General features: G+C 41.3%; 1 protein-coding gene across 1 annotated transcript in view; it reads right to left on the bottom strand.

The window, feature by feature from the left end:
• Positions 1-1,064: 1,064 nt before the first annotated feature.
• The window catches only part of LOC103375056 (uncharacterized), a gene marked incomplete at its 3' end in the record, with an annotated part of 18,654 nt that continues 6,188 nt past the window's right edge, over positions 1,065-13,530 (bottom strand). The window contains exons 3-7 of the mRNA XM_008305247.1: positions 10,235-10,419; positions 8,817-8,930; positions 3,052-3,320; positions 1,647-1,733; positions 1,065-1,314 (exon numbers count right to left, since the gene is read on the bottom strand). Of these exons, the coding sequence (XP_008303469.1) occupies positions 1,065-1,314; positions 1,647-1,733; positions 3,052-3,320; positions 8,817-8,910 (700 nt within the window). The remainder of the gene's footprint in view (positions 1,315-1,646; positions 1,734-3,051; positions 3,321-8,816; positions 8,931-10,234; positions 10,420-13,530) is intronic.

The raw sequence follows: 13,530 nt of genomic DNA, 5'->3' as shown, positions 1-13,530 counted from the left end.
TGAAAATACGTCAAAATATCAGAGAATTCAGTAAAAAGCAATTAAATATTAGTAAAACATTTTAGGAAAATGTCCAGCAAACTGATTTCATGAAATGTCCATAAAATATTGAGAAAATGTCTGTGACCTCTTTAGAAAACATCTGAAAATATGTGTAAAAAAACCTACAAATAATTCAGTAAAACATTGAAAATAGTAGTAAAATAATAATGTCTCTCACGTATTTATAAAATGTTTAAAAAAAATAATACAATAAAAATGAAAACATTTTAAAATGATTGATGATTTTTACCAACTACAAGTTCCAGACAGTGATCAGCTGGATAAAAACTCTTTTTTGACAGCAATCGTTTGATGAAACAATCAACCTTTTCATCAACTAATGGACTAATTGAAGAAAACAGACGTGTAAAATGGTTTAACTTTGAATCAGACTGTGTTATTGTGCAAGCTTTGATTTTCCCTTTGAGGAATCACAGACGTTTATGATACTACCACTGACCATCGCACCACTTCTGAGTCCTCATTTAAAACGGCTCGGCTCTTTCTTCTGGTGAATCTGCTTTCCGTTAAAGAAACTGAAACGATTCCGGCTGCGATGAGTCACGCCGCTGAGTCTGTTGCCATTTGTCAGTTAATAAACAGATATTGTTCTTCGGGGAAGGCGCACCGATCAGTCGAGTTATTCCTGTTTGCAGAAGACCAGCGTGTCTCAGCACATTCCTATTGCTTACACTAATTTGGTTTCACAGCACATGTTGCTTTCCTCTGGGAAAAATAGCATCTGAGCAGTCTGCCATAAAATGTGCTGCCAAAGTACACCTGCGTGATTTGGACAACGGCAGCGCTGGAGCAGAAACACAGCGGGAACAGTGAAGGACAGAAAAATGATGAGTTTTGACTAAATTCAGTGGAGAAAAGCCCTGAAAGTCTTTGCTCCAACGCGGCACCAGTACGGCACTGTTACATTATGCATTAGCTCATAATTAATACATGGAGACGTATTAGTGGTCGAGCTGGAAATAGGTGCTGGCTGTCAGGGCAGCAGATGATCCGTCACTCACCGCTCTGAGTCGGAGCTGTGGTTACGGTGTTGGCGGCCGCCGTCGGTGAGCCGCCGCCGCCGTCGGTGCTGTTGGAAGACGCTGCAGCATCGATGGTGTCGTCCACCGTCGAGTTCTGCGGCAATGAAGCAGGAACGGCGTCGGAGCTCCCGTTGGCTGTCTGGCTGTGGTTCTTTTGGGATATTTGGACAAGTGTGATGGTGCTGGATGCTGATGGAGTCGGGTGAGATGTTCCCAGTTTGGAGCTTTCCTGTGGGTGCCATTAAAAACGTGCAGGGTTTTTATAAAATATCAGAAACTCAAACAAAGAGCAGATCTGGAGAGTTTGGAAAACCTCAAAGGAGCCAGATAATACTGTGGAAATGGATTTTCACATCCTCCAAGTCAACCCCCGCCCTATCTTATCCATTAATCAGTGTGATCGCAACAAAGAAGGAGGAAATTATTCAAGACAGAACAACAGAAAGTGAAAGACAACTCTGCTGTATTTGGGTTGCAGTGCTGTAGCCTGTGAGCAGAACAAATCGACGCCATGATCAACAGAAACTTTCAAAAGCAACCAGTAATTTCCCACCAACTCACCGTGCTGGTAATCTGTCCTGTGTGTGTTTTTTGGCTTCCACTGTGTGTTGTGTGACGAGGTTTTCTACGCCGCACTCTGACGGGACCCTGACAGGTAGAAACAAAGATTTGTAGATTCGATTAGAAGCATTCGCTGCATTTGGGATCATTTCTGTGCAACATAAAAATGTGACTTCATCCTCTGAAGCCCAAAGCCCGGCAGAAGGTCTGAAAGGCATCAGTCGTAAAAGACTGACAAAGTCAGACAATTTATCAGAGCTGGAAACTGCTCGTCTGTGAAGCTCAACAAATCAAAGCTTAAAATCCTTTTATTTCATCAGAATCACTTTACTATGCAAGTCTGAACAAAATGAACATTTTGCCCTCATCAAATTCTGTAAAAGACAAAAAAATCTGAACGTCTTGTCCCAAAGTTTAAGCCGTCAGTCACTCGGCAGCAGTCGTGTGTTAATGCAGCGACTTTTCAGTTGAACTGCAGGCAGTGTTCACACAGTGCAGAGAGGGAATGAAGGCCAATTAACAATATAATGAGTAAAATATCTCTGCCATGTAGAATCACCATCTCCCCCAGTATTGGTCACATCTATGTTCACTTAGAAAAATGTTGCACATGTTGATTCCAAAATTACAAATTTCCAATGCTCCAGTGCATCTGCGAGAACAGGAAAAGTTCAGCCTGCAGGAGCACCCCCGCCATGTTGGATCCAGCTGTAACCCAGCTGTTTCCAGTCTTTACTCTAAGCTAAACTAGCTGTTTCTCCTGTTAGTTCATTTTCTTTTTTCATGTTTTCTGTCATTCTGTGTCATTCTGCACAGGAGACATTTCTGAGTTCTCTCTCCTTCTTCGTGGTTCTTCTGTTTCATAGAGCTGCAGGACTTTATATTGCAGTGAAAAAGGAGCCACTGAGGGCTCAGCTGGTAGAGCAGCTGATTGTAAGGTTGGTGGTTCGATCCCCGGCCCCTCCACAGTCCTTGGTGCTTGGGCAAGACACTGAACTCGAACCCAATGCCAAGGCCAGCACCTTGCATAGCAGCTCTGTCGCTGTTGGTGTATGAATGTGTGTGAATGGGTGAATGAGGAACACATTGTAAAGCGCTTTGTGTGCCGTTAAGGTAGAAAAGCGCTTTATAAGTGTAGACCGTTTACAGTGAGGAAAAATGAGACAGGAGCAAAAAAGGCCCAGAAACTGCTGCTTGGAGTTTAGAGGGTCTGCTTATGACTTCTAAACATAAGAATTATCCACAGAAAAAAAAAGTCAACAGAGACAGAGATTGGGCCCAAGCTTAATTTTCATCTTTTGGCAAAACCAAAATCGACGACTGCACTAACCAAAGAAAGTATGTTGTGGGTACTTTACATAAAGCCCAGATGCAGATTTGTTGGACAGTGTTTTCTTCACCGTACCTTGGCAAGGAGCTGCAGGAGGCCCAGCGACTCCTCGTGGGGCTGGGGCAGCGAGGAGATGGCGCAGCCCCTCCTCCGAGAGCAGCTCAGCAGAACGCAGCGCCCCCCGAGGCTCCACACGGCGTTACACTTGGGCTCCATGCAGCACGACTCCCAGCAGGTGGCGCCGGCCCGCCCGTCCGCCAGAGGGTACCAGCCCAGGCTGATGACACTGCTCCAGTGGATCCCCAGAACCCCACCAGTGACCCGGCAGAGATCCGCTGACACACCTGGACCGAAGGAAAGCAGTGAGTCCATTACGAATCCATTTCCAACGAGGTTATAGTTCACAGAAGAGGAGGGAAGACGGTCCACAAAGAATAAAGAAAATGAGAACACAGTAGAAGGTCATGAATCGGTTTCTATATTTCTAGAAAGAGTTTAGTGAAGCATCTAGTCGGGCCCTAACAGGACACGTACCAATAATCTTTGATATGAGCCTTTGGGTTTTGCACACATGTACTGAGTGGATGCAGCTGCCGTATGTGCAGAACATGACTCTCTGGGTTTCCCCCTGACCTACTTCAACAAAGAACCACATGTTATTAGTTCAGTGCAGCCTCGTGGTTCTGGTGGACTCAGACCAGCCAGAACTTCAAGATCCTCCACCGTCATTAAATTCTGCTCTTGGGTTTCTCAGTTAACTACAGATGAACGAAGGCAGACGGATTGGACCAAAGCTGTGCTGGTGTCGTGACAAGAAGGGATCTTCTGCCAAAAACTGCTGCTTGTTGCTGCTTGTTAGTTGTTTTTTTTTTTTTATCACCTGGTTTATATACGTGCAGCTGCTTTAATCTGGGTCAAACAGTCATCATGTGCAAAAAACACCAAACTAGCAAAGGTTGAGAAACTTTCTGTAACTGAATAACTGCAACCAAAAAACACAGAACGCCTGATGTTTGGACTGTATGTGAATAATCCTTGTTAATATTTAGAAATCGGACTGTTGTTTACATGATTTATGGGAAGGTTTGTACATAAAAGAAATGATCTCTATTGTAATTATCCTGCAGGATATAATCGACCCCTTATGAATCAAATCTAGAGCATTGATAACATTCCAGCCACAATGTAGGGGCTGCAATCACATTTTTAAAAGTGGAAAACCATATTATAGGAGTTGAATTTGTTCTTTAAAGCTATTTTAACCAGTAAACAGAACTGGATAGGTTATCCTGTAGGACACAGGGCCGGTAGAATAATGCAGAGACATGAGGATCATTTCCTTATTGGAAAAAGGCAGCTGTAGATGTATACAAGATGAATATAAACTGGGAGATATGTCAGTAATAAAGAAATAATCTCCTCTTTATAGCTCTGACACAAAGTTATGATAAAAGTCTGACCCAGATAAGAGCAGCTGGTTTTGGCTCAACATCGGGTTTGTGTAGCTGGTTGTACGTCGAACTCTTCTTGGACGTAAACATCAGAGGTGCAGGAATAAAAGCTGCTGCAGTCCAAACTCGTGACTTTTAATCAGCCTGTTACGAGCACCTCAGACCGGGCCACAGCGATAACAAACTCCACAGGTGTATTTATAGCAGCAGATATGTGACCAAACTCTGTCATCAGGTTTTAAACTCATTCTGAAAGTCGTGGAGCTCCGTTACCAAGTTCCCCGTTGACTGAACGTCAGCCAGAAAACCACAGCAGCTCTTTATAACAAACACAAACCGATCCACCGTCAGCTGTCCACAGTTTGCTGTCTAAATGCTGCACCTTACAGGATATTTGATTTACTTACTGTGTAGTGTTTACTTCTCTACTAATAGGTTGCAGCAGTATTGAGACTTTTCAAAAGACACAGCTGCAGTCAGTTCAGTCAATCAGTGATGAACAAATATATGTCAGAAGAGGCAGTTTAATGTTTTGTATTTCCTGTTCTTGCATGATTTTTGTGTGTCACTGGCCCCCCGAGCATCTAGTTTGATCACAACCGTTTATCAAAGGCGACATTTCGGGTCCGTCACAGTGCTTCTCAGTCTTTTCAGGATTTCACTTGTTTATATCAATCAGGGCATTGTTGGGTCCTCTCGGCATTGTCGGAGCCAAAAGGGGCCGAAATGAAACCCACAGCGAATCCCGGTGCCAACCGGAGAGACGTTTCACAGATTAAACTCTGACTGAACGTTTCTCAGAAAAGCCGACGGGCAGCCGCGGTCGGAGCAGCCGGCCAAGTCAGCAGCCGACAGAGGAAGTCAGGCTTTTCCCTGACAAAACAAGACGCTGATTAAAACCCAAAGCACAGTGAGCAGAACACACAGAACTCCACCCTCCGAGCCGTATCGCACTCGTATCAGCACCGCAGTGAGCCGGTACAGTTGGTGTGTGTTCATCCACAGAAACACTAATCTGGGTCCTAAAACTACTTTAATTCAACCTTTCGTGGAGCCAAATGAGTTCAGGTCAATCCAGTTTATTGTGCAGCCGCTTACAATAAAAAAAGCACAGACGGTGAAAGGACACAGACTGCAAAGAGGGAAACGGGAGGTAAAATTTCACCGGCACTTTAACGAACGCAGACGATGTGAGAATAAACTGGAAGACAAAGCAGATCAGCTGAGTCGCTGAATCAAGAAAACTGCAGCTGCACCGGATTTATTTTAGTCTCGAAAGGTTTATTCAAGGCAGCGGATCAAACCCACGGCTCACCGTTACATCCCAACGAAGCTCGTGATCACCTGTTAAATTCTAAGCAGCTCACTTTGAACCGCTGCATTATTAAAGACTTTACTAATAAATGAAGGACTCGTTACTATATTCGGCTCAGTGATCTCTGGGTACAAGTCTTTACTAGACAACTAGCATTTATTCTCTTCAAAGCTATAATTCATCAGATTTTAGTTGTGGTTGATCTTGAGTCGTCTCTGCTGAATGATTTGGAGAAAAAAAAAATCTAATTGCCGATATAATTCTTTAAAGCTTCAGTTAAATATTCATGCTGTGATAAATGTAAAATATGTGGTGGACCATTATCACACATGAGACACCATCAATGCAGTAGCTGTACGTACCTTTTATTGGTATTGCTATATAGATATTAGACGTATTACTACTGTGTATGTCTTGTTTATTTTTTATTGATATTCCTACATTTTATTCCTCTCACATTTGCTGCAGTGAAATTGCAAATTTTCCCGCTGTGGGATTAATAAAAGATTATCTTATTTACAAATCAATTCAAATATGCATTTATTACATTTTAAACGGCAAAAACGGCCCAACAGCTTGACTGTGTTAAGTTAATTAAATACAGCTGTGATTTTAAAAACTAATAATTTGAATAAGGGAATAAAAAGCTCTGACACAGGAACAGGTTCTGGAGCAGCTTCTGCAACCAAGTTAAATACAGTAATAAGAATTAAAATAAATAAACCCTGGCTCAGATGTGTTGCATGATGTACATCCTACATTGCAGTCTTTGTGATTTGCTAACTGCTACGTTCCAAATGAAGGTTTCTATTTTAAACGGATTAGTTGTCCAGCTGTGGTTTCTGCTTCTGCTTCGTTAGAAATACAAAACAGGAGCATGTGTTCAACAAACCCACCCTGTTTTAAGAAACTGACTCAATTATTGTCCTTTTCCAAACAGACGGAACAGAAGTCACCTTTCTGACTGTAACCGGTTCTCCTTGTTCTCACACTTTCTGCAACACTGAAAACTGATCTGGCTTTCAAAAATGCCTAAAATGCCCACATCGCAGCCCTGATGAACGGCGTCAGCCAGCCGCTAACACAATGCACCTGTGTTTAGCTACAAGGAAGTCTTCCGTTTGCCTCAACAGTCTCTTCCTTTGGCTCCGATACAGCTGTCGGATGGATTAAGCTGATGTCAGTGATGCTGAATGTTTAATTACATGCTGCATCTTTTCTGATGAATCCCCTGTGAGCAGGTAGACAATCTGAATCCCACGCAGGAGCAGCAATGAAAACATCATTTAGAGAGGAGATTACAGAATGTAAAAGCACCGAAGGACTCTCGCTGAAATACCTGCAACTACAGGGTTTAAGTTCAAAATAATGTAAAGAATTCAAACTGTAATTAGAGCCTGAACAAGACTGTTCAGACTATGTACATTCTGTATTTATCTCACACTGTTCATACCGACATTTACCCCTTTTATACCTTTACATGTACATTTATATAACTTTATACTGTTATTTAGAGATTATTCTATTTAGATATTCTGTGAGTTGATGCCACTCTGTTCATACCGTAACATACTGTATATACTCATAGTATACATAAGAAGAAGAAGACAAAGAAGAAGAAGAAAAAGAAGACAAAGATGATGATGAAGAAGAAGAAGAAGAAGACGACAAAGAAGAAGAAGACAAAGAAGACAAAGAAGAAGAAGAAGAAGAAGACAAAGATGATGAAGAAGAAGAAGAAGATGACAAAGAAGAAGAAGAAGACAAAGATGAAGATGAAGACGAAGCAGAAGAAGACGAAGAAGACAAAGAAGAAGATGAAGACGACAAAGAAGACGAAGACGACAAAGAAGAAGAAGAAGGATGATGAAGGATACTCGGTAAGACTATAGAACAACAGAAGACCAGTCAGTCCAAACAGAAGGGAAAAAGACCAGAATATCAGCAAGAGTGGAGAATTACAGTTAAACGATTGACCAAATAAATCCATACTACAACAACAACAACAACAGATAAAATAACTAAAGCGCTAAAAATGCCATATCCAATTAAAGAAAAAATACAACTGGAATAAAAATGACGACTAAACTGTATTTTGTTGTCTCAGTGATAATAAGTTGGATCTAATCAAATACAGATTTTTAGGGAGTAAAAAATTCCAATATCAATTTATGATGATGGGGTCATCGTTTATTAATTTCCCTACGTTGTATTTCACAAACCAGTTAGCATCTCACTGTGAGGACACGACTCCGCACCACTGCCTGCTCAGCTGTACTCTGCTGCATGTGCTGCAGACGCTGATGGAGTCAGAGCTGCTCAACAAACTATGCGATGACACCGTTTCTAGATGAAGCATCTGTTTGTACATCATGTTGTGTCCAATAAAGTTTTCATATCAGCGTATATATATTTTTATTCCTACTTTTGTTCCTGCTGTTCTGTAAACATGCATCAGGGCATCTTAAATATTTATCAGCCAACACGCAGCTGCTCGGTCACCACAGATCGTGACCTGCTGATGGACACGATGGTGGCAGCGAAAGAAAAACAACAGAAACGCTGTTCATCAGACCGTCTCAGACAGCGCTACACCCGAAACTGCTGCTGCCATGGCAACGCGAGAGCCAGGAGCGACTTTATGGTCCGTCAGCGTAACTCTAGTCTGGAAAAACACCGGTCTCACAACGCAGGAAAAAGCACACAAAAGCAGTATAAGTTTGTTTGAGAAAGGAGCCTCCATTAGGCCTCTGTTTGGTCACCCCAGCCCACGTCCACTGTTCTTCGTACCCCCACCACTCAACACAGTGTGTCCTCACAGAGCCCCTATTGTCCTCTTTCATACTGTAACCCACTGAGCAGACTGGCATCAGAAAGAACACACAGCAGGGAGCCAACGGGCGTCTCTGTCAGAGCGGCAGCAAACACCCACCACCAAACTGAAACCGTCCGAGTGTCACAGCACGACTCTGAGCAGGATGCAGACCCTCCCTGAGTAATCAAAGGTGTGTGGATCTGCTGAGGAGACGAGCCCCGTCAGATGTGTTTCTTTACCCGTCTGCGGTTTGTTTTACCTGTGGGAGGAGCCAAGAGCCAGAGGTAGGTCAGCGGCAGGAGGAGGAGGTGAGGTAAGCTCCAGGTGAGCAGCTTGTGGTGTGCATAGGACATTTTCCACAAGGACCAAGGACCTGGAGGGCAGAGAACCATCACATCACTGCAGCTCAAACCACAGTCAGTGCAAACTCACAAACTAAAACTGGATTTTCAGGAAACGTGTAAGAGCTGCAAAACCAGCCAGCAGGTGTAAAAGACGTGATCATTACAATAATCACAGAATTTACACCATTCATTAGTCAGAAAATGTAAAAAAATGTAAATTTTCTGACGGTCATTAAACTAACCCCGTGTGTTGTGCAGATTCTTCGGGAAAAAATCACCAAATGTGACCTTGAAACTGTGATAGCTCATCGAAATCAATTTATTCTGCATGTTTCATTTAAAAATTTGCCAGAAATAAACCGTATTGAGTTAAAAAGCAATATATCCTGAATTCCTTGGTGCACTTAAATCAAAATCACTTCATTCTACATTTGTTATTCACCAAATTTAGCCCCCAAAAAATAGCCTGTTCGACTTTAGATTCTGTAAAAAACTAAAAAATTCTGTCCTCTTCAGCAAAACCATGAATCCGTCAGTGACTCGGCTGCAACCTAGAGTCACGTGACGGAAATTTAGGAACTCTTCAGGTGAACTGTGGGCAGTGGTCACGAAGAGGAGACAACTATTGGAAGAAATTAAAAATGTAAATAGAGAAACATGTATATATGTGGAGCCTCCATTTGTTTGGTCAGTTTTTGGAGTTTCACCTTGAGGGACTTGGAAAAAAAGGTGTACATGTTGATATATAAGGGGTTTTTTTTCAATTTGGAAAAATAAATAATGACAGAAATTCAATTATCATCTTCTCTCTCTTATTTCTTTTTTTTTTTTTAACTTTAGGATATTTTTTTACTTTGGTTGCTCTGATTCCATAGAGATGCAGGACTTTAAGTTGCAGTGACAAATGAATCACAGTGAGGAACAATGTGACGACAGAAGCAGAAAACATGGCCAAAAACTGCTCCGGCTTCAGATGGTTAGTAAATGATATAGTGCAAAATAATCTGTACAGTCATTATTTTATCCATTGGAAACATCATAAAGGTTTATTGAAGACATAGGATCATATATTGAATTTTAAATGTGCACTGTGGAGTTTTTAGTCACTCAAAGTAAACTTAAGAAGATGTTAAACTGGATTTAAATGAGTTCTTCTACAGGCATCCCAAAAAAAGTACATCATCAAAGTTTAAAATCACTTAACGAGAGCCAATCACAGCAGCAGCACATTCATTATTAATGACCATCTGACCTAAACTCCACTTTAACAACAACACTTTTCTATCTACCCTGAATCTGCTGTGGATTTACTGAAGAACCAGCCCATGTTTACCTTTCTCCCGGCCAGGTGGTGGAAGAAAGATGCAGGAAGAGAGGAGGAGGAGGAGGAGGAGGAGGAGGAGGAGTTAGGTTGGCATGGAGGTGCTGTGAGGCGACGGGTGGAGACGGGTCAACACCAGCACGCTGAGAAACAGATCCAACATGGCCGCCGCAGGGCTCAGCTGCTCCGACGTCACGCTGCGGAGAGAGACGACTGTTAATCGTCTACCGTTATTCATATCAGGAGGATGTGGCTGTACACGACTGGGATATCATTTGTCTGATGTGATGCAAAAAAGTGGTGCAGAGTTATCAGATAAATATTCATATTTTCACTGTATAAATAATGTGAATTATTCAGGCTTCTCTCCTCTTCTTCCTTGATTACTGCCAGAAAACAGCACTGCAGCTCCAACATTTGCCATTTTACAATGAATGTTTTTCTTTGGGACATTTCAATGATACTTTCTGACATTTTATTCATACGTTGGGACAATGCAATGTATTTTTGGGGCATTTTATTCATACGTTGGGACAAAACAATGTATTTTTGGGGCATTTTATTGATTTTTGGGACATTTTGTTAGATTTAAAAATACATAACAGACATTCCTAAATATTTTTCAAAACAGTTATTACCACTTTGAAGTATTTAATATATTTTTGGTATTTTATTGACATTTGTGGACATTTTAATAATATTTTTTTAGATATACTATTGAGACTTCCTGACATTAATGTGTTTTTTTTTTACATTTTATTTTTATTTTCAGAAATGTCAATATTTTCAGACATTTTGACATTATTTTTTGGAAAAATGATTTATATTATAGGAACTGTAATATACATATATATTTTTAACATTTATGTAATATTTTCCAACATTTTATTAATATTTTTTAGACATTATAGAAATATGTTTATATACATTATTAATATATTTTTTAAATATTTGTATTTTCTGATATTGTGTTAATATTTTTTTCCCATTTTATTCCAGCAACTTCTAACATGTCAACTTGATAATTTCGGGACTTGGCTGCTTTAACTGGAGAGTCTGACATGAGCTGTGTTGTTCGTTGAACATGGGGATTTGAATTTTACAAACTGAAAATGACATTATATAATCAGCCACTGATTCTATTCAAGCAAACAGCCCACAGTTAAAGATATGCACGTTCTGTCGCCACAAATACTCCACTGTTCCCTTCGAATTCAGTCTGACTGTCAGATCTGTCTTTGTTTGCGGATAAAACAAACACAACAATTCGGTTTCGTGATGCAACAGTCCTGTTAATATCCTGCTGACAGCAGCGCTTCGGGAGGTGCAACATGACTCACTTTCTTGTGAGCTTCTTCCTTTAACTATGAGTTGAACAGAGAAGTGAAAAAAGCAAATGAAAAACAGCAAACAAATGAGTATACATCCACTGTGGGTGTGTCGTCCTGCGGTCTTAGCTGAAGGCAAAGCTGGCAGCACTGTTCAGTCTGTCGCTGTGCAATCCCTCCTTCATTATCTCGTTATTGAGCAACCAGCTCATTACCAGACTGTGATTTCATAATGAACATATAAATGCAAAGTGGTTCGTATCTGCAGCACTACACTTTGGAGAATTTCTCAATGCAAACTAGAGCTGCAGCTTTGTGGTTGTACGACAGTCGCGCTGCAGTTTACATTCAAGTTGTTCAGACTCGTACCATAAGAAGTGAATGAAGACTTAGACGTGTTTGGAGATTCAAATACAGATGCTGCTGCAAAGAGGTTGCAAAATCCTAAAACATGGACTCACATTCACACGTATTTTCATCACAGCCGCACACGAGATCTCAAAAAGAAATTGAAAAAATACAAATCAGCACAGCTTCAAGGTGAACACCAAAGATTAACCACGAATTCAGCACCAGACTGACCCCCGGCGTCACTCTGGCCTTCTGTTCCAGAGGAACACTGTTCAACAACAAGAGGAGAACATTATGGTTTCACAGAGAAGCTGACCTTCTGGATATGAAATGTCATCGCTTTTTATCCTGTTAGACGTTTGAGGGAAATTTTGTTGTGGTTAGCATTTGGGTCGTTCCGAATAAAATCAACTGGATATGAAAAAAAATTCCCCTCTGACTTCCTCAGAATCACCAGATTCTTTATCTACAGTAACTTCAGTATATTTAATGCAGCAGACTTCTACCTTCAGACTGTGAATATCTTCAGACTTCCAGGTCCTTGAAGGTCCAGATTGATCACTTTAATGGACTTTTTCCATCATTTCTGAGCCTCAGAACTTCATCAGTACAGCAGATGGACACATGACATTTAGGAGGAAGAACATGTCTGGGTTCTGGTAGAACCTGACACCAGATCAGTTCTACATCCATCCAGGTGTCACCGTCTGAACACACTTTCCAGGTTCATATCAGCATGTGTGACGGTGGTTGGTCAGAACCAGTTCTAGACAATGGAAGGACCGTTTTACAACAGAACATACCATCTGATCATCGAATTAAAACACTGATACTTCCTGCAACATCACTTTGTGCTCCGTAGAAAAGATAAGTGATGGTGCCAAGATTAGACATCGTCCCCGTTGTTGACAATTTGGGGACGGAAACAGAACAAACTGACAAAACCACAACTGAACACTATCGGAGGAGAAGCTGAAAGAGTCTCAAACAAGCTCTGAATTAAACCATCTATGAGATTAGACTGTTCTATAAAACATGTAGACATTAATGCTGTTTCTCTAATTAACAGCTGCAAGATACATCCATAGCATGAAGACAAACTTGACTCAGTTAAATATATTAAAGTCATTGTACAACTAAAACCAGTTGACTCTGAGGAGGTCAGAGGAGGCACTAATTGATTTTTCAGAGCCTGACACAGATAAATTCTTGAATTATGGCCAAAAAAAAACGTGTTTTCTGAAGTTACGGTGACATCTGACCACCAAATCCTGATCAATTTGTCCACCAATCAAAGCAAACCTCGTGTCAAAGCTGAAGAAATGCCCTGTAGGCGTCCCTGAGATATCATGCCGGAACGCTGTTCGCTGACAGCCTGACAACAGAAAATATTCAGCCTCCAGGCACAGATGAACATTCACGTTTCTGCCTCTCATGGCTGATATGTGGCAGGTTTGTCACGTGGCTGCTTCCTTCACTGCTGTTGTGGTCAGTCGCTCTGAGCAGATAGAGGCCAGCAACATGTGGGATATAGAAACTGAACATGAATCTTTGATGTCAGATGGGTGTAAGTAGCATCACAACGTGCAAAGTGACTTAATCCAGCTATGCAGTGCAGCAGAAAATGTC

Source organism: Stegastes partitus, unplaced genomic scaffold (assembly GCF_000690725.1).
Source record: "Stegastes partitus isolate 25-593 unplaced genomic scaffold, Stegastes_partitus-1.0.2 Scaffold2453, whole genome shotgun sequence".
In the NCBI taxonomy this organism is placed as follows: Eukaryota; Metazoa; Chordata; class Actinopteri; family Pomacentridae; genus Stegastes; species Stegastes partitus.
Note: the sequence above shows the minus strand (reverse complement) of the source record. Positions and strands in the feature narration are given on the sequence as shown.